This window comes from Herpailurus yagouaroundi, unplaced genomic scaffold, assembly GCF_014898765.1.
Source record: "Herpailurus yagouaroundi ecotype Mexico unplaced genomic scaffold, PumYag 203, whole genome shotgun sequence".
In the NCBI taxonomy this organism is placed as follows: domain Eukaryota; kingdom Metazoa; phylum Chordata; class Mammalia; order Carnivora; family Felidae; genus Herpailurus; species Herpailurus yagouaroundi.
The window spans coordinates 15,346,695-15,366,915 of NW_024412434.1; the positions used below are offsets into that span (position 1 = coordinate 15,346,695).

A 20,221-nucleotide genomic window follows, 5' to 3' on the forward strand; every position below is an offset into this window, starting at 1 on the left:
GCTTTGGCTCTCTCCCACTCTAACCTCTTTTTTTTTTTTTCTTTTCCCTTCCCCTCCCCCATGGGTTTCTGTTAAGTTTCTCAGGATCCACATAAGAGTGAAACCATATGGTATCTGTCTTTCTCTGTATGGCTTATTTCACTTAGCATCACACTCTCCAGTTCCATCCACGTTGCTACAAAAGGCCATATTTCATTTTTTCTCATTGCCACGTAGTATTCCATAGTGTATATAAACCACAATTTCTTTATCCATTCATCAGTTGATGGACATTTAGGCTCTTTCCATAATTTGGCTATTGTTGAGAGTGCTGCTATGAACATTGGGGTACAAGTGCCCCTATGCATCAGTACTCCTGTGTCCCTTGGATAAATTCCTAGCAGTGCTATTGCTGGGTCATAGGGTAGGTCTATTTTTAATTTTCTGAGGAACCTCCACACTGTTTTCCAAGCAGCTGTTCGCAACATGGAGATAGAGGTAAGTTAAAATCGACTTTTAAGAGTAGTAATCTCCTGCTTGCTTTATCATTATGTGAAATTCATTGCACAAAGGAAATTATTGGAACAGGCTATGCTGAAAACAATGCAGCGATTATAGTAAATAATATTGTTCTATCCACAATACTGTACTGGTTGCCCCAAAGTTAGCAAGTGGAACATGTTTCCTAAAGCTTGTTATCAGGGAATTGACATTCTATTCTTTATACTTCAATAACTTTTAAAGTATTCCTGAACATGCTGTGATCATTGCAGCAAGTGCTGCGGGAAGATGATAAGACATAGGAGGCTTTTACAACAGAAAGCTCAGATGCAAACAAGCACAGACGGGTGGCTTGAAGACTCGGTTCTTCACCTGCAGGAAGAAGCAGACTTTTCACAGACTCTGAAGGTGGAAGGGAACTTCCTTCTAAAAAGACTGTAAACTGCACGGGGGGCAGTGATCACACCTGTATCATTCGCTGCTGCTTTCCCAGCACTTGCGACATAATTGGTGCACAAGATGGTGGAGTAAATAACAAAACACATTTAAAAGTCTTCACTCTGCACTTCCAACAAATGATCATTCATTCTCTGAAAAACTCGAGGGACTAAAAACTCCTCTGCAATTCATGAAAATCAAACCACGCATTCTATTCATGTGGAGGTCAGTTAGCGTCACTTTATTCCCTAACTTTAGACCACATGTCTAATCTTGGCTAGTAACCTTTGAGATATTTCCTGGAATTTACTAAGAATGTGCACGTGGTCATGCATAAACTGCCCTTGTTATAGTAATGATATGTCATACCACGCTTTCTGAAGAATATGGACCAATGGCATCAATTTATAGACTCCTCAGTCATAATCACCCTCTAGTTTAAACCCCATAGAAACTACAAATATATATCAGGTAATTATTTTATTGACTATAAAGGTTCTTGGTAATCTTGAGTGATCAAAGGAAAATTTTAAAACTCACTAAAATTCTGAGCAGTTTTTGCATTTTGGTCACTTCTGCATTTTTTTTTTACATGTATACATGTGTTCATATATACCTAACCAATATACCTGACACATCTAAAATTCAATGGAAGAGTTGGAAGCAACAAGTCTGTGAAATTTTTACATTTTCTGTATTACTCTTTTTTTTTACCTTTGAAGTTTACTACACCAACTGCAGTTGAAGCCAATCTGAGAGGATACACAGGGGCCACAACCATTAAACTGGAGACATGCTAGGAAACAGGAAGAATAGGTTTATCAAGACTAATTGGCAGCATGGAGAGAAATTAAAAAAAAAAAGAATGCTCAACCAAAATTAAAATCCCCCACCCATCCCTATATACACACAGGATCAAGATACCTATGCATAAACAGATCAGATCATGAAACTTTCCATCTAGTTCTGTTCACATGGTAACTTACTAGGTAATGGGGTCATCTCCACAGCTGAAATATTGGTAATTTTTGACATTTGTAGCTCTACTCGGTGGTATTCATAAATTGTTCTTCTCCGGACATCTGTAAAAACACAAATAGAAAAAAAAAGCCTTTCAAGATTTCTTTGCCTATAAAGCAACATTTAATAATGAATATAAAATGATATGCTTTTCACCCAATGTGGTTTTAAAATGAAGATTTAAAATAATCCCTGTGAAGAGAGTGGTTATTAAAAACAACCTGAAAATCATGTGCTGATATACCCAGAAGTCTTTTTTTTAATGTAATTTAATTTAATTTAATTTAATTTTAGAGAGAGAGAGAGAATGTAAGCAGGGAGAGGGACAGAAAGAGAGAATCCCTTTAAAAAAATTTTTAAAATGTTTTATCTATTTTTGAGAGAGAGAGAGAGAGAGAGAGAGAGAGAGAGAGAGAGAGAGAGATGAGTGGGGGAGGGGGAGAGAGAGAGGGGAAGATGCAGAATCCAAAACAGCTCCAGGCTCTGAGCTGTCAGCACAGAGCCCAACGTGGGGCTTGAACCCATAAACCATGAGATCACAACCTGAGATGAAGTCAGAGTCTCAACTGACTGAGTCACCCAGGTGCCCCAGACAGAGAGAGAATCTTAACTCAGGCTCCACGCTCAGGGTGGAGACTGATGCAGGTCTCTATGCCATGACCCAGGGATCATGACCTGAACTGAAATCAGATTTGGATGCTCAACCAACTGAGCCACCCAGGTGGCCCTCAGCCCTCCAGAAGTCTTTTTTTAAACCTGTGGAGTTGAAATGTTGATTATGGTCTCAGATATCTCACTTTGCTAGTGGGCTCCAACTCATTGTTACCCAGAATATACTGAAGAAATTTTCTTGATGGATTTATATGTTTTGAAAGACTTTGACATAAAATCATATGACTTCACTCATATGAGGACTTTAAGAAACAAAACAGATGAACATAAGGGAAGGGAAACAAAAATAATATAAAAACAGGGAGGGGGACAAAACAGAAGAGACTCATAAATATGGAGAACAAACTGAGGGTTGCTGGAGGGATTGCAGGAGGGGGGGAGGGGGAGGGGCTAAGTGGGTAAGGGGCACTAAGGAATCTTACTCCTGAAATCATTGTTGCACTATATGCTAACTAACTTGGATGTAAATTAAAAAAAAAATTTTTTAAAAATTTTAAAAAAATAATAAATAAATAAACATTAAAAAAAAAGAAATTATTATGCTAAGTGAAATAAGTCAGTCAGAGGTAGTCCAATACCATATGATTTCACTCATGTGTTGTATTTAAGAGACAAATGACTCATCATAGGGAGAGAAAAGAGGAAAAGCAACAGATTCTTAACTAAATTAGAGAAAAAATTGATGGCTAGCACATAGCACAGTGAAGTGGGCAGGAGGATGGTTTAAATCGATGATGGGGATTAAGAAGTGCAATGTGATGAGCACCAGATGTTGTATATAAGTAATGAATTACTATATTATACACCCATAACTAATATTTTGTTGTATATTAACTAAATGGAATTTAAGTAAAACTTAAAAAAATAAAAAAAATTTAAAAAAGGTAAGATGATACCATTTCTTTAAAACTCAAGCTAAAATAAGTCTTTTAGGAATGGGTAACAATTACAATTTTTTCACAGCCTAAAAAAAAAAAAAAAAAAATTCACAGCCAGAATATGAGTCTGATTGCTTTAAAGGTTTAGATGGGTTTCTTTTAATAAAAGTAAAACAGAACTTAGGTCACTTTAAAAAAATTAGTACTGATATTTATTAAATATACAGCATTGTATCTGAGAAAGGTTAACGACTGGTACTTAGATTGTATGAAGGAACTTATAATTATTCATCAGCAAATCCAACAGTCTCCCTGAGGAGTAGGCTAGATGGGAGACTTTGACATGAACTTTAATAATTAAATATCATATAAATACGGCAAACATATTTTATTACAATTAAGACTGTTGACGAAATATATTTAAGATCCCCTATTAAAAAAAAGACCTGAGTCTTACACTCATGAGCTTGCCTGAGTTTGGTAAATTGTAATGGGTGAAGCAATGTTATCAGCATTTTATTTAGCTCTTGAAATGCTTGTGATGAAAGGAACACATTTCCTGAATGCTATCTTATCGATCAGGAATTATTTGGGAAGCTATCACTTTATTTAAAAAATATCAGAGTATCTAATCTTGGGAAGTCATATGTCATAGTGGTTGATAGAACACGCTCTTGAACAATTTTGCATGGGTCAAATCCGAGTGTTGCTGCTTGTATCTGTGTGACCCTGGGTTCCTTTGTTAGCCTCTCCTGCCTCGGTTGCCTCATCTCTAAAATAGAGATAATAGTACCTAGATCACTGAGTTGTTTTGAGAACTCAAATGAGACAGTAAATGAAAATTGGTTAGAACAATCTCTTTCACACCGCAAGTGCTCAATAAATGTTTAATACGGCAATCAGCATCACACTGGTTACATGCTGCATATCATGGTCTATTTCTACAGATCTAAACTCACTGAAATCACACTAAGGTTCTGAAATCAGGCTTCTAGGAATTTATCTCCCACCTTAGCTTAGAGAAAGCTAAATTTTGATTAACATCAATGGATCCGACAGGATGCGAATCAGGAAGATGGTGTACGGGAGATTTAGTACAAGTGTTTAGCAACTGTAGATATACCTACACATCCAGGGGCAAAGTCAAACATCTACTGAAAACCTACACGTGCCTCTACTTTTATCCACTCCTGTCTTTCCACTCATTTCTGATTATTCCCCGTGAAATACTACTCCAGAAGAGTAAGGGAGGTAGCCCCAAAAGAAATGTTTTGGGGCTCACAGAGGTTCTAGAGCCATTTGCTGAATATATCTTCAGGTTTATCAGACTGGAAAACACTGCTCAAGAACCATAATCCAATTAATTTCTTTTTGGTATAAGTGAAAATGCATATATGATTTTCAAAGTGTAAACTTTATCAAACATCAGAGAAAAATGCTAATTTAATGGTATTTAGTAAGGTTTCTCAAGGGCAGGGCACTCTTTTCTTAAGTTGTAAGGCACAGAAAAGAGTCCCCAGCTTCTGCTTTATCTAAATAATACATCTTCCTATATACTGGTTTCCCTTGTTTTTTGCTAAATAATTTAGTTCTTGGAAATAAAGACATAACATGACTTTGCCATGAGATTATTGGTTGGGGGTTTTAGAGTCTCCTTCATACTAAAGTTCACTCAGTATCTATCATATTAGTAGCTGCTTATTAAAATACTAGTTTTCTGTTCATTTCATATTACCCTTTGAAAACCTCAAACTACTGACATAATGACTGTGAATCCTCTGGAACTTAATTATTGATTACGCATATGGGGTTAAGGGAAAGTGACCTTTTTTGCTATGCTAATTCTATCACCCACTCAGACCCTTCCTACTACAGGGAGGAAATGAGTTTAACAAAATGAAATTAATGAGAATGAGTTTTATTTGATGACCTGCCAATTAATGACAGCTTCCAAATGGTCATATTTGTTGAATTTCAGAGATACTCCTGTCAAAAACAAGTAATTAGGAATGTATTTACTGGTAGCGCCTGACAATACTAGAAGCTTTCATTTGATTCCAGAAATGTCTTTAGCTCGTGTGTCTTCTTTAGAAAGTCAGCCAAAATAATGCTGTCCCAAAAATTCAGTCTTAGTAGTGTTGATACAGCTTTAGCTGTTTTCTTACCGCTTTACAAAACTAAGTTTGACTAGAATACTCATTAAGGGCTTTTAAAAATTAAAAACAAAACCAAAAACAAAACACCTAAATCTCTGTGCAGACTAACACACAGAGGATAAAGTTTAGTAACCAAAATCTTGAGGTGATATGATTCAAAGTGTGACTAGTGAATTGCATTTTTTTTTTTTTTAGAAAATCTGAGCAAATTAACAGGAGGAATCATATGGGAACACGAGGAATCCCCTCCAATCAATATTCACTCTGGCTGAAGTAAAAACAGTTTAATGAGTTCTTTGTGGCATGATTAGCCATGATCTAGTTTGTCTTTAAAGGTAACATTCACATAGAGAATGTATAAGTGGTTTTGTAAATTGGCTGGCTCTTCCATTTATATGAATATCTTAATATTGTCTGAACTGTCAAATAAATAATTTGCTAACATTGCCTTACTTACAGATTACTAATGCCTAATGACTGGTCCCAAATTGTTATTTCTTTTCCACTTCCAGTTCAGCCTGCCACCCAGCACCATTCACTGAATACTCTTTAATGTAAACAGCATGTATTGCACAACTACAAGTTCATTCCCAGCATGAAGACTTGGGGGAAAAAAAAGAGACTCTTGAGAAAAAAAGGGCAACGTTAGAGCCACGATAAGCCTCCCACACAATATGTAATTCACTAACAGAAAGAGCTGGTTGGCGTTGCTAAATATAGCTTCTACAAAGAGAAGATGTTTTTGCTTCAAACATTTTTTATGCCCTCTGTAATTCTATTCTATTAAATAATAATGTAATAGGTTGGATAAGGCAACATAAAATTTAGAGGATCACGGAGTACTAATCTAAACCTCTTAGATTTTCTTCTCATCATTCCCTTGCGGTTCGTGAAGTTTCTGGACACCGCTACAACCTACATGGTCAGATTTCGTAAGTTACCTGAGCATGCATGAAAAAGATCAGAAACTTCATCTAAAACCAAACTTTACTTTTCTCCTCATTCCACGTATATTTACTAATGGCTTAAACAAGATGTCCTGACTTCCTTTAGTAATTAATCCTTTTGCCCAACAAGAGCACCAGAACCAGCACTGGGACAGTAAATGGTCAAGGCAGAGTATCTTAGTGAGCTTGTGCGACATGTAGACAACAGCCCTAACACTATGGCTCCCATTGGCCTAAGGACTGTTCTTCTGGACGTGGTGTTTCTCCCAGGAAAACACATTTCTTTATTCCTGAGACTTAGGGGAGACTTTGCGATGTACATTGGCAATGTCATTAAATCTCTACTGTTTTTCTGAGAGAAAAGAAGATGGTCACTTTATTAAATAAAGTTGGGTGAAATGTAGTAAGATACGTTTTAAAATCAAGTGTTTGAAAAGCTTTTAGTGCTAAATTATGCAGATGTTTGGTACTTATGGAAGAAAAACCCCTCCGTTTCCAAGAAACTAAACTTCCTATAAAAAAAACTCAACTGGAAAAATTAACATGTGGGCATGTTTATAAAGGTATCCAACCAGTATTTGTTAAAAATAGGAATATTCTCTGTGTAATAGGGAAGTGTAGGTTAAAATAGAAATATTCATGAAGTAATAGGGAAAAATAAAAAATAAGGCAAAGTCTAAATTTGAAGGCAAATGTGAGAGAAAGTGGAAAATTGAATCTCTGAGGTCATAATTTAAAATAAATAAGGCAGACAGAACTTGATAGAAAAACTCAATTTAGGGTATTTTTGAGAACTATTTTGGCTCCTTTCCTAGGCCTTCCATAGTAAGGTGACCATTGCAAAGATGAGCTTTTGATTCACTATATTGAATAAATAAAAGTACATTAAGATGGGTTTCTCTTCCTTAGACCAATAAATCCTGGCTTCATAGGTACTCAATAGATATTTATTGAATACATAAATTTTTAAGTATGTTGAATTTTTAATAATGTATTGAAGTCCTTTCTGTGATTTTTAGTATTTTATATTAGAAATAAATTATTAAATAAATTGAGAGACTATCTCTATAACGGTAAAATGTTACCTCGCCTGATATTGGTACAGGATAAAAAGTCAATGAATAAATGGATGAATAGATCTAAAAAACAAGAATTTAGCTACAACTACCTCTGAAATATGTTATAATTAACCAGTGATTTCTAATATCCAGAAAACTCCTAAATAATTTGCTTCTTTTTAAAAATCCAATCTAAAAATCAATCTTTTTAAAAAAGAAGCAAATATTTAGGAGTTTAGGAGTTTAAATATCTAGGATTAGAATAAAATAAGGGGTGTTTGAAATGTATGTAAAAGCATAGAGTATCACTTTGCATAATGCTTTCTATCGTGGAAGAGTTTTATGAGAGAATATTTATGGGGAAATGTCACGATTTCTATTACTTTTTCCTTTTGTTGAGCCATGAGTGGGCAAATGCATACTTGGGAACCAAAGCACCTTATGAAGCTATGCTGTAAGGAGAAGCAATTTTTTATCTTCTGAAAAATGAATAATTTGAAGGGCTTTCCATTTTGAGAAGAAGGAAGGTAGGATTTACTAAAGGATTTGTGATCAATCTGTCCTTAAATGAATGAAAAGATAACTTTGAAAATAACAAGTAAGGCTGGTGGCCCCTGGGTGGCTCAGTTGGTTAAGCACCTGACCCTTGATTTCAGCTCAGGTTATGATCCCAGGGACGTGGGATCGAGCCCCGTGTCAGGCTCTGTGCTGATCAGTGTGGACACTGCTTGAGATTCTCTTTCTCTCCCTCTGCCCCTCTTCCCTGCTAGCAGCCCTCTCTCTGAAAACAAAACAAAACAAAACAAAATAAAACAAAACAAAAAAAAAAAAACAAGTGAGGCTCAGTTCTTCTAACAGAGCTTTAATAGAGTATGTAAGAAAAATATCTTACGTGTTTTCAAGATTATTCATTTCCTCAATAGTCTGTCAACATGTTTTTTTTTTTTTTTAATTAGAGTTGCTAATAATTATAATGGAGCTGTCCTACAAACAAACCAAAATTACCAATAGTTTTATTTAGGGAAAACCAGTTATAATGGAATGCTTATATTTGAAAATGTATTATTTAATCATATCTAAGATGCCAAGGCTTTTCTGAAAGGCAAAGAGGAAATAAAAAAAGGATGTTCTGTAAATATTATACCTGAAGTTTAATATTCCATTTAAATAGATGCTATAATCTATTGTTACTCTGTCTAAGATGGTAACCACTAGTCACATGAATCTCTTTAACTTAGAGTTAGTTAATGAAATCAATTAAAAATTCAAATCCCCAGTGTCACTAGCCACATTTCAAGTGCTTAGCAGCCACATGCAGCTAGTGAGACTAATACTCAACAGTTCCGATTTAGGATGTCTTATCAGTGTAGAAAGTTCTACTAGACAGTACTGTTCTATGGTATTATGTTTTTGAGAATTAAAGCTTAAGACATTTTGAAGAGTAAAAAAAAAAAATCTCTCTTTTTGTTAGGGGTTGTTTTTTTTTTTTCAGTCTGTAAACATAATTTTGGTCAAGTTTCTTGAAAAATTGCTGCCTGGTCTGTGAAGCTTATAAAGAGAACATATATGATGAACTATATACAATGCTCCTCAAAGAGTTCTTTGACCCTCTAAGTATCTTTAAAATATATCTCCAAATGAGTTGAGTTTTATCTTTGAAAATGCTAATGTCGGGGCGCCTGGGTGGCTCAGTCGGTTAAGTGTCCGAATTCAGCTCAGGTCATGATCTCGCTGTATGTGAGTTCGAGCCCCGCGTCGGGCTCTTTGCTGACAGCTCAGAGCCTGGAGCCTGGCCTGTTTCAGATTCTGTGTCTCCCTCTCTCTGAACCTCCCCCGTTCATGCTCTCTCTCTGTCTCAAAAATAAATAAAACGTTAAAAAAAATTAAAAAAAAAAAAGAGAACGCTTATGTTTCTTATTGAGGTGTGAATAATAATTAATCAACAAAGCCAGGGCACACTGTAGCACCAATGACGTTAATAGATTTAAAACAGCAGATGCGGATGAGACACAGATTGATGTTAAGAAAGAAGCAGATCATGTACTGCCGGTGGGTGAGAAGAACAGAGTGGTATGTTCTGAAGGATTCAGAAATAGCTGTTATCATAACTTGTAGAAGAACCATTTCAAGGAAGGTCAGCAGCTTTCCAGGCTGCTTTCTTGGACAAGAATTCTGCGCGTGTGTAAAACTAACTTTCACATGACGAAAATGGCACAGCTTTACGTTTCCCAATAAAAGAACCGCAAAGGCAAGAGTGGATTTTCTGGGTTTTCTTGCTGGAAATGTTATGCTCTTTAAGCTCAGAAGGCGGAGAAAAGGTGAGGCGTGAGGGAGAAGGTCAGTACCCTAGAGATTCAGATGGAAATTCAGAGTGTTAAATTGGAGGAGAGGGAAACAAACAAGGAGGAACGGTACTAGTGAGAATTATACATTTATCCAGGAAGACCTTTGCACACCGTGTAAAGGATTTGGAGGCACATAAGCTGAGGCTGAGAAAGGATTACTTAATAAAGCTATTTGACAAGAAATTATGGAAATTACACATGACCTACGAATACATGACAATGTGAAAACCTTCTGGTAATCAACAGAATATTAAAGCAACAATGAAATATCACGTTCTGCTTATCAAATTTTCAGTTTAAAAAATGAGGACAGTGTCTGGGAGCATCTGGGGAAATGGGATATCTAATAAAATGCTGGGGTGGGGGGAGTAAATTGCTACAACCTTTATAGAAAGCAATCTGTCAAAGTGCATAAAAACCCATTAACAGTCAATGGCTACATATTCGCTTATAAGCAATCAGTTGTGTCAAAATTTGAAAACGAAGATGTTCAGCACTGTTTTACTGATAATTAATATGAAAAGCAACAAACATGACAAACTAGTGCTCAGACAGGTTACATAAATTATGAAATAAAGGAATTTGTTGCAGCTATTAATGACCACATTTTAGACAGGTATTCAGCAGTGCAGAAAAAAATGTGTTATATATATTAAGAGAAAAATAGGTGACAAAAATATTTTTAACACAATGCCAATTTTCTTAATGTGCATGTGTCTGCGAGTGTATATACTAAAAACAGAAGTTTGGATGCAGACACGCGGAAACATTGTTATCTCCCTGTGGTAGAATTACGGACCATTTAAATTTTTTTCTGTGCATTCCCTGTAATGTACAGATTTCTCTGAATTAACATGCGCTATGCTTATAATCACAAGTATGTTCTTCCATTTGGGTTTCTGTAATGAACAATCCAAGTCATTGTATGCAGACCTGTGTTTCACATCTGTACCTGTGGAGACTGAAGCCAGCTGATCTCTGTGTTCTTTTTGTTTCTAAAATTCTACAAAATATTTTATGAAAAATAGAAGGTGATGCAGACACACAGGTACACACAGACAGACACAGCAAGACATCAAAAAGCAAACGCTGCTTAGTTAGGAAGAGTTTCCGAGTGTCAGGTGTTTCCTGATAGGAGTCTCCTGTGGCCCGAGTCTCACAAGCAATTGTTCTGGGTGTGGACATCTTAGCATCAGTGTCTTAAAGTGATAATGTTGATTATGATGAATAAACAATAAATACATGTACAAATACAGTGCTGATTACCTTGTGCCAAATACTGCATGCAACATACCCATTGTATCTTAGGTATTAAGGTGACCATTTTGTCTGTAAGGCTATCGGAATTAAATGAAATGCTCAAGGCCTCATTATTAGTATTCCCATTAAGGTAACCTTTATACTTTCTGGACTGCTAGCTAATTTTATCTTTTATTTTATTTTTTAGAGATAAGGGTTAATTTCACCATGGGCTTTTTGTTTTGTTTTGTTTTGTTTTGGAAGGAGCAGAGGAATTTCCTTTGTAACCTCAGAACTATTTCCTAACAATGCCTGAATTCCTTTTGCTACTTTCAACTGTCAGATCACCCGATCCTTTTTGAAAGATAAAGACTAAGGTAATAAACTACGCTTGAAAGTTACATTGAAATCATTTATTATTTGGAAGCCTTCAAAAACTGAGAAACAAGTTTTCCGTTGTTGGTATTACGATGAAAGGGTGCAGAGAAATCTTCATGATAAATAACTTAAACTTACCTAACAGCTTTACAAATGCTTTACCAAAACTTGACCAACTGATAAGAATGGTGTAACGACCTCCAAGAATGGTGGTCCCACAGGGAAAAATTATTCTCAAGGTTACAGCTTGCACTCCGATGTTGCCATGAGATTAAGCTGAGGATCTAAGTGCTACATAAACCGTGTAACCAAAATGCTTAAAAGAACAGAAAATTGATCTTATGAGAACAGGGTCCTATATAACGTACCTTGCAATAGAGAAGAAATGAAACCACTCATTACTTACGATAATGATCAGTTTTTCCCTGAAATTCACTCAGGAGAAGAAAAAGGGGGAACAGAGATGAATGATTTAAATTCCCTGTGAGGATGACTCCTAATAGTGAGGGTTGTTAAATAAGAGAGCAGAATTTTGAAATGGATTTAAATGCTTTTCTAAATTCTGATTGCACAAGCAGGTAACATACAGATCTCTAGGAATCGTCTTATAATTCTCAGGAAAAAGTACTCATTTTATAGCTTGTATTATGCTAATCTTCGGTCAGCCTAATCTCTGGCATATATGTGTGTTTTTTTTTTTTTTTCTTTTAGGCTGAGAATGCTATGTGAACATATCTTTCCCTTTATACAGAAGTTCATGTAACAGACATTATTACACATAAATTTGGGAACAGATTTTTAAGGAGACTTAAATTTTTCTGTTCCTGAAAAGATTTTTAAATTCATTATTATTATTATTATTATTATTATTTTTATTTTTATTTTTGAGAGAGAGAGGGTTGGGGAGGAACAGAGAGAGAGGTAGACAGAAGATATGAAGCAGGTTCTGTGTTGAAAGAAGACAGCCCAATGCGGGACTCTTAGTCTGGAAACCAACCTTGAGATCATGACCTGAGCCGAGGTCAGACGCTTAACTGACTGAGCCACCCAGGTGCTCCCTTCCCCAAAAGATTTTTAAATAGAACACATCAATTCCAATTTTCTTATTGAAATATGGTCCCATCTACAGGCAGGGACGAGTGGATTAGAAACTCAGAACCTCCATTCTTTCTCAGCTAATATTCTCAGGATGGAACAGTGAGGTCAACAGGAAATGTGAATGTTAGTCCAACATGCAGCTTGCCTGAGAGACACTTTTCCCTGTACTCGAAGCTTGTGAAATTGTTTCGGATGAATGCTGAGTCTCAACTTTAGACATAATCTGTTCTCAAAATTCATATGAATTTTGCCAATTTATTCAATAAAATTTATATTTGGGAGGAATATTTTTCCTCAAGACATACTGGTTACCCTATTACATTATAGCAAGGGATGCAAAATTGTAATTAGTGAGCCCAAAATTCTACTGTGCCTCAGTTCTGAGACAACACTTGCATATTAAAATACATTTGTGATTCTTTTTTTTCTTTTGTACTTGGGTGAGTCTTTTTGTTAAAACAATAACATATCAGAACATCAATATGGACCAAGCTGTCTTCTGAGGAAGCTGCAAACAAAATCCTTCTTCAGAAGAAAAGAACCCACAAATAAACTAAAACTGGTGTTTTCTCTTCCTTGTGTAATAATTGGCTCAAGTCATGCTTGATTTAACATCCCTGAAAGAAGGAATGTGAAAACACTCCTCAAACGGGAATCAACTTTGGCTCTCCCACAACATGGCCTCTTATTAAAGAGGATGTCGTTTTGTGTCTACACATGCTAACATATCCTTGCTTTGTTCAGTGTACACTTTCGTTTCTGGAAAATCTGCCTTGATTTAACAGCTCCCTCGAATGTTACTTCCCACTAATTCTCCACTAACAAGGAGAAACCGCCATGGAAGACTCAAGTTCTTCAGCAAGCAGAACTCCCACATCTGAATGTCATTCTAAATTGTAGTTGTAAGATAATCCCTATAACGTTTCCAGCCAATCCGCTGCTCTGAAAAATCTAAATAATTTCCACTCCATTTACCTCCTCTGTATTTGAGAGATGATATAATTAAACAGTATTAGTTCAAGGGAAGACCAAATAGCATACGCATGTGATAAATTAAGTCTACCCCTATAGTGGAATATAAGGACTTTGAACCAAACAGGGAAACAAATGATCTAATCTTGGTATTTCATGATCACCCCTTGCTTTACATACGCATGTTTAGGACACAAACAAACATCAGTACTAACACACCCAAGCATCCCTCAGGACTCTTCTAGAATAGTGAAGGTTTAAAACACAGAAACTTACAAATGATGGCTATATACATGATCAGAATTACTACCAGTGGTAGTTTTCTGAATTTCTAATATGATTAATTTCTAATATTCTGAATTTCTAATATGATGAACAGCTGACTAAGTAACATATATGTATTTATTCTACAAATGTAAACTAGACTAGATAAGTAAAAATGATTTAAAGAAACTATGTTTCTTCTCTGGTAGGTATAGTCCCACCAAAATTTTTATTTACTTCACTTTATATTTTTTTCTGTCATCTTCTTTTAGACTATCAAACACTTTTGTATAAACATGATAGACATAAAATGGCACAAACTGCTCTTTTGTTAGTAAATTTAAGTTTTACAAATAAATAATAGTCATATACCTATCAGTGAAATCATCTATCATTCCTTTATCTTCTTGTTATTAATGATAAAAATAGAGCTGTGTGGGGTGCCTGGGTGGCTCAGTCACTTAAGCTCAGGTCGTGATCTTTGGCTCAGGTCATGATCTCAAGGTTCTTGAGTTCGAGCCCCACATCTGGCTCTCTGCTGCCAGCATGGAGCCGCGTCAGATACTCTCTGCCCCTCCCTGCTTCGTGCTTTCTCTCAAACATAAATAAACATTAAAAAAAAATAGATCTGTGCAACCAAGCTAACTATACCAAAGAATCCAAAATTACACACTCTTGGCTTAGCTATTTGATTTCACTTTACCTAAATTATTAGTTGAAGAGTAACAGAGAGACAGCGAATACCAATAAGAGTTATAAACCAAACAATAATCTACAAGCAGCAATCAGCTAAGTGATTCTGTTGTTCAAACAGTCACATCTGCCTAAACTCAATCTCCTTTAAATTTACCCCCACAGCAGGCTCAGACTTTGCGATTACCCTTCTTCTACATACTGGGAATTTGTTGGATCCTGTGGACAACGACAAATGCATCAGACAGTCCCACTTTCACTGGGTGATTGGTCGAACTTATCTGTGTGACCAAGACGGGAATCTGGAAAAGAAAAAGCAGATTGCTATGTGTTAGATTTGCATTTCATTTCGGAGTGGCGGTGGGGAGCATGATCATCTTGTTTACTGAAGAAAATCAGGTGCTGGAGATGAAGGACCAGGGAGAGTGAGCAGGAAATATTAGACAAGGAAGACATACAATACCCAAAAATAACATCTGTTTAGTGCTTTTGATGGGCTAACGTGACAAAAGAGCTCCTGGTCCAACAGACAGCTACTTGATGATGAAAGTAAATAGATTTTCTGAGGCTCTAACTGGTGCCGAATGCTGAAAACATCACACGTATAGGCACACTATAAACACATTTAGTGCTGGCTTTCATTTCGGGAACAGACTCTTCCTGTACCATTTGTTTTCCTAAAATACTGCATATTGCTTTTCATGGGTTTTTAAAAAAATCCTTGTTTACAAGTGGCCTTATAGATCTAAAACCTAGAGAAGGACAAGTAAGTGCACTGCTAAATATATATTTAACAATATCACTGTTGATTAATAGATGGTGAAACTTGGCAAATGTTAATGGATGCTGAACTATTCTGATTGAAACTTACATGGAAAACTTTATGAATTATGATGGGTCATCTCAAGGTCACATTTCCTAAATTTAAATCTCAGTGGAACCCAAATCTGAATATGACAGCCATTTTTAATATTCACAGTTAAAAAAATTAAAACACATTGAGAATATATTAAAGAGTTACAAATGAGACAAATCCTTGGAGCCAATTTTTCTAGATTTAGAAAACAGTCACTGGAGAGATGATTACTATGTTTATTACCAGTTTTATAGAAATAAAAATGGGCATGAAACTGTCTGCAATAAATAAAGGGACAAGAAACAACAAGGGGAGGATGGATGTACCAACAAATCTTAAGGTGGCATAAGCAGACTGTGGGCCATCTGCAGGTAATTCATTCAAGAACCTATTAGATCTGACCTTGTCTTATAAACCATAATAACCAGTGTAGCAATGAGAAGGAAGGAGAAAAACTTGGAGAGAAGATACAATAAGGGATGTACTGCTTATTTTTGCCCATGACATCAGGGAATTGTAAAAGGGCTATTTGGTCAAAATTAACCAATTAAAAGAGGAAATTTTAAGTATCTGAAATTTATGGAATTATTTCAAGCAAATGGAAGATGCCATTTTCTCTTTATGTACTAAATCATCCCTTTCTTAAACAATGTTAAGGTATTGCCAATTTTATCTCAGTATGTCCAGTTCTTAACCAGCCTTATGAAGTATTCTGATATTTGGACAACAGAAACAAACAAAGCAAAGCCAACATTTCTGTCCCTAAAGGTTTATTCACTAAATGAAACTCTGACATACTTTATTTAGTGATTACTAAGCCATACTCAGTATCATATATGTAATTTCTTTTCTTTAAAAATTTTTTTAACGTTTACCTATTTTTAAGAGAGAGAGAGAGAGAGAGCGAGAGTGAGACAGAGAGAGAGAGTGGGAGAGGGGCAGAGAGAGAGGGAGACACAGAATCCACAGCAGGATCCAGGTTCTGAGATGTAAGTGCAGAGTCCAACACGGGGCTCAAACCCACAAACCACGATTTCATGGAATGAGCTGAAGTCAGATGCTAAACTGACTGATGCTAAACTGACTGAGCCACCCAGGCACCCCTGTAATTCCTTTTTTAGTGGACTCTATACTATTACCCAGTTTTATATGCCATGTTGAGGTAGAAATGTTAATATAAGTGTCATTTATATTTAAGATGGACACAATTAAAGACAAAAAGACAAAAAATTAGTAAAAACATACGAAATATTTCCAATTCAAGTTATATTTTGTATATCCTAACAAAACAAAGTCACAATTGCCAAATAGCATTCGTACATGCCTGATCAGGATTAAGTATGAGAACTTTACTAACTTGTATTCATCACTTGCTTTCATTCTCCAACATCTTTGACTATAATTTTCCTCTGCAAGGTGAGAACTGTTTTACCAGATACTTCTGTGTAAGTGATTGTATTCCTCTTATCCCATACTCAAAGCAAAACTTGAGTTCATAAAGCTCTCAACTGGAAAATCCTATTATATTGCCATGAATATTGTATTTTTATATAAGGTTTATTTTTTAGGTCACGTGTTTTGTTTCTGCAGATCTCCTTATCATAGCTTTCCCTTCTTTTTAGATTTTCTATTCCACCTCTTCAATCTCTCTTCCTTATCACCTTCTTCACCTAGGCATCTTTCATTTTGATTTTATTGTCTCCCTCTCTTCCTTTCTCTCCCTTCCTTTATATTTTGTCTCTAAGTCAAACCCTCTCCTCCCATGCTTTATACCTATGGTGGACTGATTGTACTAAAGGCCTACATCAATGGCCTCCTTCTTTCCAAACCCTTTGCCTTGTCACTTTTGATCCCCTCCCACTTGGACTCTGGCTCAGTAATATGACAAAGGGAGATGACAGCAAATGTGAAGCAAAAGGGAGGATCGAAAATGTATTTGTACATTTCCACCTTCTTTCTTGGCCTCCTGCCAATGTCATGAGAATGTATGCTGTTGCTCTGCTGAAAATACATGAGAGGCATATGGAGGAAAGTTCCCTTTGCAACAGAGGTCCACTCTGACCAGCTAGCTCCTAGCCAATCCACCAGCTAACAGCTGACACATGAATAAGCCCGGCTGAGATCAAGAGAGTACAAACCAGATCAGTAGCACTGCCAAGCTGATCCATAGGTATCTTGTGAGACATAAGATATGGAGTTAGGTGACTACATTTTCGGGTGATTTGTTACACAGCAATACTAACCAATACATTTTCTATTAGAGATCTAATAGCAAATACAAACTTCTCTGGTGTTTCTACACAAAATGAAGTAGCATTCTTCCTCCTAGATTTCAGGGAATCAGATAAATATCTCTGCACTTCTAGGTACAATTAAACTTGAAAGATTGGAACGTTCCAGTAGAAAGTTCCATTTTCTACATCTTGCTTTCACTCTTATAGATTTCTTTATTTCCTAGTTTATTCTTTTTCCTCTTGATTCCAAAAAATGAACACCAATGTGTCTAAGTTACCTAGATTCAGACTCATTTAACCTAAGGAAAGTCCATCTGGAACTAAAATGGGTAACCTAACAATGTAGACAGTGTTCTGTCACTGAAAACAATCCTATCATAATTGGCCAAACCCTTTAGGAAGATAATTGTAGATCACCTGTAAAGACCCTTTCAAACCTCAATTCAATGGTTTCACTCTGTTGAATGATCTTGACCTTTCCACGCTTCAACAAGTAAACTGTTAACAAGGGTGAAAAATTGTACCTATTTGTAAGAGAACTGAGGTAGGCAGAAATCATTGTTTGCTTCTAAGGGTAACATTTTAACTTGCTGCCAGTTTTCTAGTTATACTTATTCCTGGGACAGTGACTTCTGAGGACTAGGTCAGACAAACCACCATTACCATAAATAACTCTACTATAAGTCTTAATATAATGTGGAAATATAAAGCAGAAAATAAATTTCTGAGAATATTACATACTATATAAAAATTCTTTTCTCCAAAAGGCATATATGCTCTCCATGCTATTTGCTAAGATAGAATAAATTTGCTCAGTTACTAGATATTAATTGAATATTCTGTGTATTACTGTAGGCACTAGAATCATAGAAAAGAACAGAACAAAGATGCTGCTCTCATAGAGCTTACATTCTAGAGGGCAGGGACTGATATTAAAAAGTGAATGTAGGGGCGCCTGGGTGGCGCAGTCGGTTAAGCGTCCGACTTCAGCCAGGTCACGATCTCGCGGTCCGTGAGTTCGAGCCCCGCGTCGGGCTCTGGGCTGATGGCTCAGAGCCTGGAGCCTGTTTCCGATTCTGTGTCTCCCTCTCTCTCTGCCCCTCCCCCGTTCATGCTCTATCTCTCTCTGTCCCAAAAATAAATAAACGTTGAAAAAAAAATTTTTAAAAAGTGAATGTAAGAATTAAACTATGCTGAGCGGTGGTGAGTGCTAAGGAGGAAACTAAAGTGTGGCAAAGAGACTAGAAGGGCATGGGGGCTTCCTTAGGAGAAGGAGTCACAGAGAGGTTCTGTGATGAGATGATTTTTCTGTAGTAATGAGCCTGCCATGTGGATATTTGAAGAAAATTCTGAGTACAGGAACCAGTACAGGCAAAGGCTTTGACTAAATTGTTTTTGGTGACTTTCAGAATTAAAAGGTTATCACTGGAGCATGAGGAGTAGATAAGATAGTTAAAGGACATGAGAGGAGGTGGGGGCATGTCAAAGGGAGCACCCATTCCCTGCAAGCCATGGCAATGACTCGGAATTTTATTTCATGTCATACAGTGATGGTTTAGAGAGTTTTGAACAGAGGAAAGCTGTTCTTTTACATCTGAAAAAGATCATACTGTGATCTGTTGTGTGGTCGAGACTGCGAAGCAAGGGGAGACAGAAAAACTAGTTAGGAAGGTATCATGATTGTCAGGATAAGAGATGGGTGGCATGGACTACACTGGAGTGATGTGTGTAGGAGGTAGAAGGGATGGAAAGATGCATTCCAGGTGAATTGTGAAGCCACTGCCATCAAGACACGCCATGGGTGTGAGGAGAGTGGGAGAAATAGGAGAGTCAATGACGTCGCCACGGCCTTTGGTCTGAATAGCAGGAAGAAGGGAGTTGGGTATTTCATTGGGGCCGCCATTTTGTCCACCCGCAGGGAGGTTTTCACACCGCAGGCCATAAGGAGTTGTCTGCCTGTGCAGATGGCCGCCTGTGCAGCACTGAAGAAAAGTACTGGAATGTCCCGAGATGGACAAAATGAGAAGAGGAAAGTTTGGAAAAGGACAATTTTATGGCCATTCCACTGGCCTCAAGTGCTTTTCTTTAAAATTTTATGGAGTTCATGAATAAAAGCACAGATTTTCTGAAACTATGGTCTTTTATCCTAATTAAATATTAAAGTGAAAATGTACGAGAAGCTTTTAATTCCCTACATTTTCTTAGAAGGCACCCAAGTCTTTTATGAAACAATTACATATCAGGTTTTTAAAAAACTACTTTTGGCAATTGAATTAAATGCTTAATAGTGTAAAAGATTAATGAGGAAAAGATGAACAATTCTAGGCTTTCTCACAGATTCCTTTCAGAAATAGTCTGGCTCTTTCCACCTGATATTGTCATATCCTTTTTACCTCACTTTCTTGGACTGTAATCTTTTTATTTCAAGACATCAAAGGCATGGGGCTGTTCTCCGAAAGGATTGTTCATCCTCTCACTTACTGCAGCCAAAGG

The 20,221-nt window shown here is 36.5% G+C and overlaps 1 protein-coding gene across 2 annotated transcripts in view; it reads right to left on the reverse strand.

Moving 5' to 3' along the window:
• PLXDC2 (plexin domain containing 2) overlaps positions 1-20,221 on the reverse strand; it is a 457,733-nt gene that overhangs the window by 97,301 nt on the left and 340,211 nt on the right. For both annotated transcript variants that reach the window (XM_040451269.1, XM_040451268.1), the window contains exons 7-9: positions 14,841-14,940; positions 1,905-2,000; positions 1,633-1,714 (exon numbers count right to left, since the gene is read on the reverse strand). In XM_040451269.1, the coding sequence (XP_040307203.1) occupies positions 1,633-1,714; positions 1,905-2,000; positions 14,841-14,940 (278 nt within the window). The remainder of the gene's footprint in view (positions 1-1,632; positions 1,715-1,904; positions 2,001-14,840; positions 14,941-20,221) is intronic.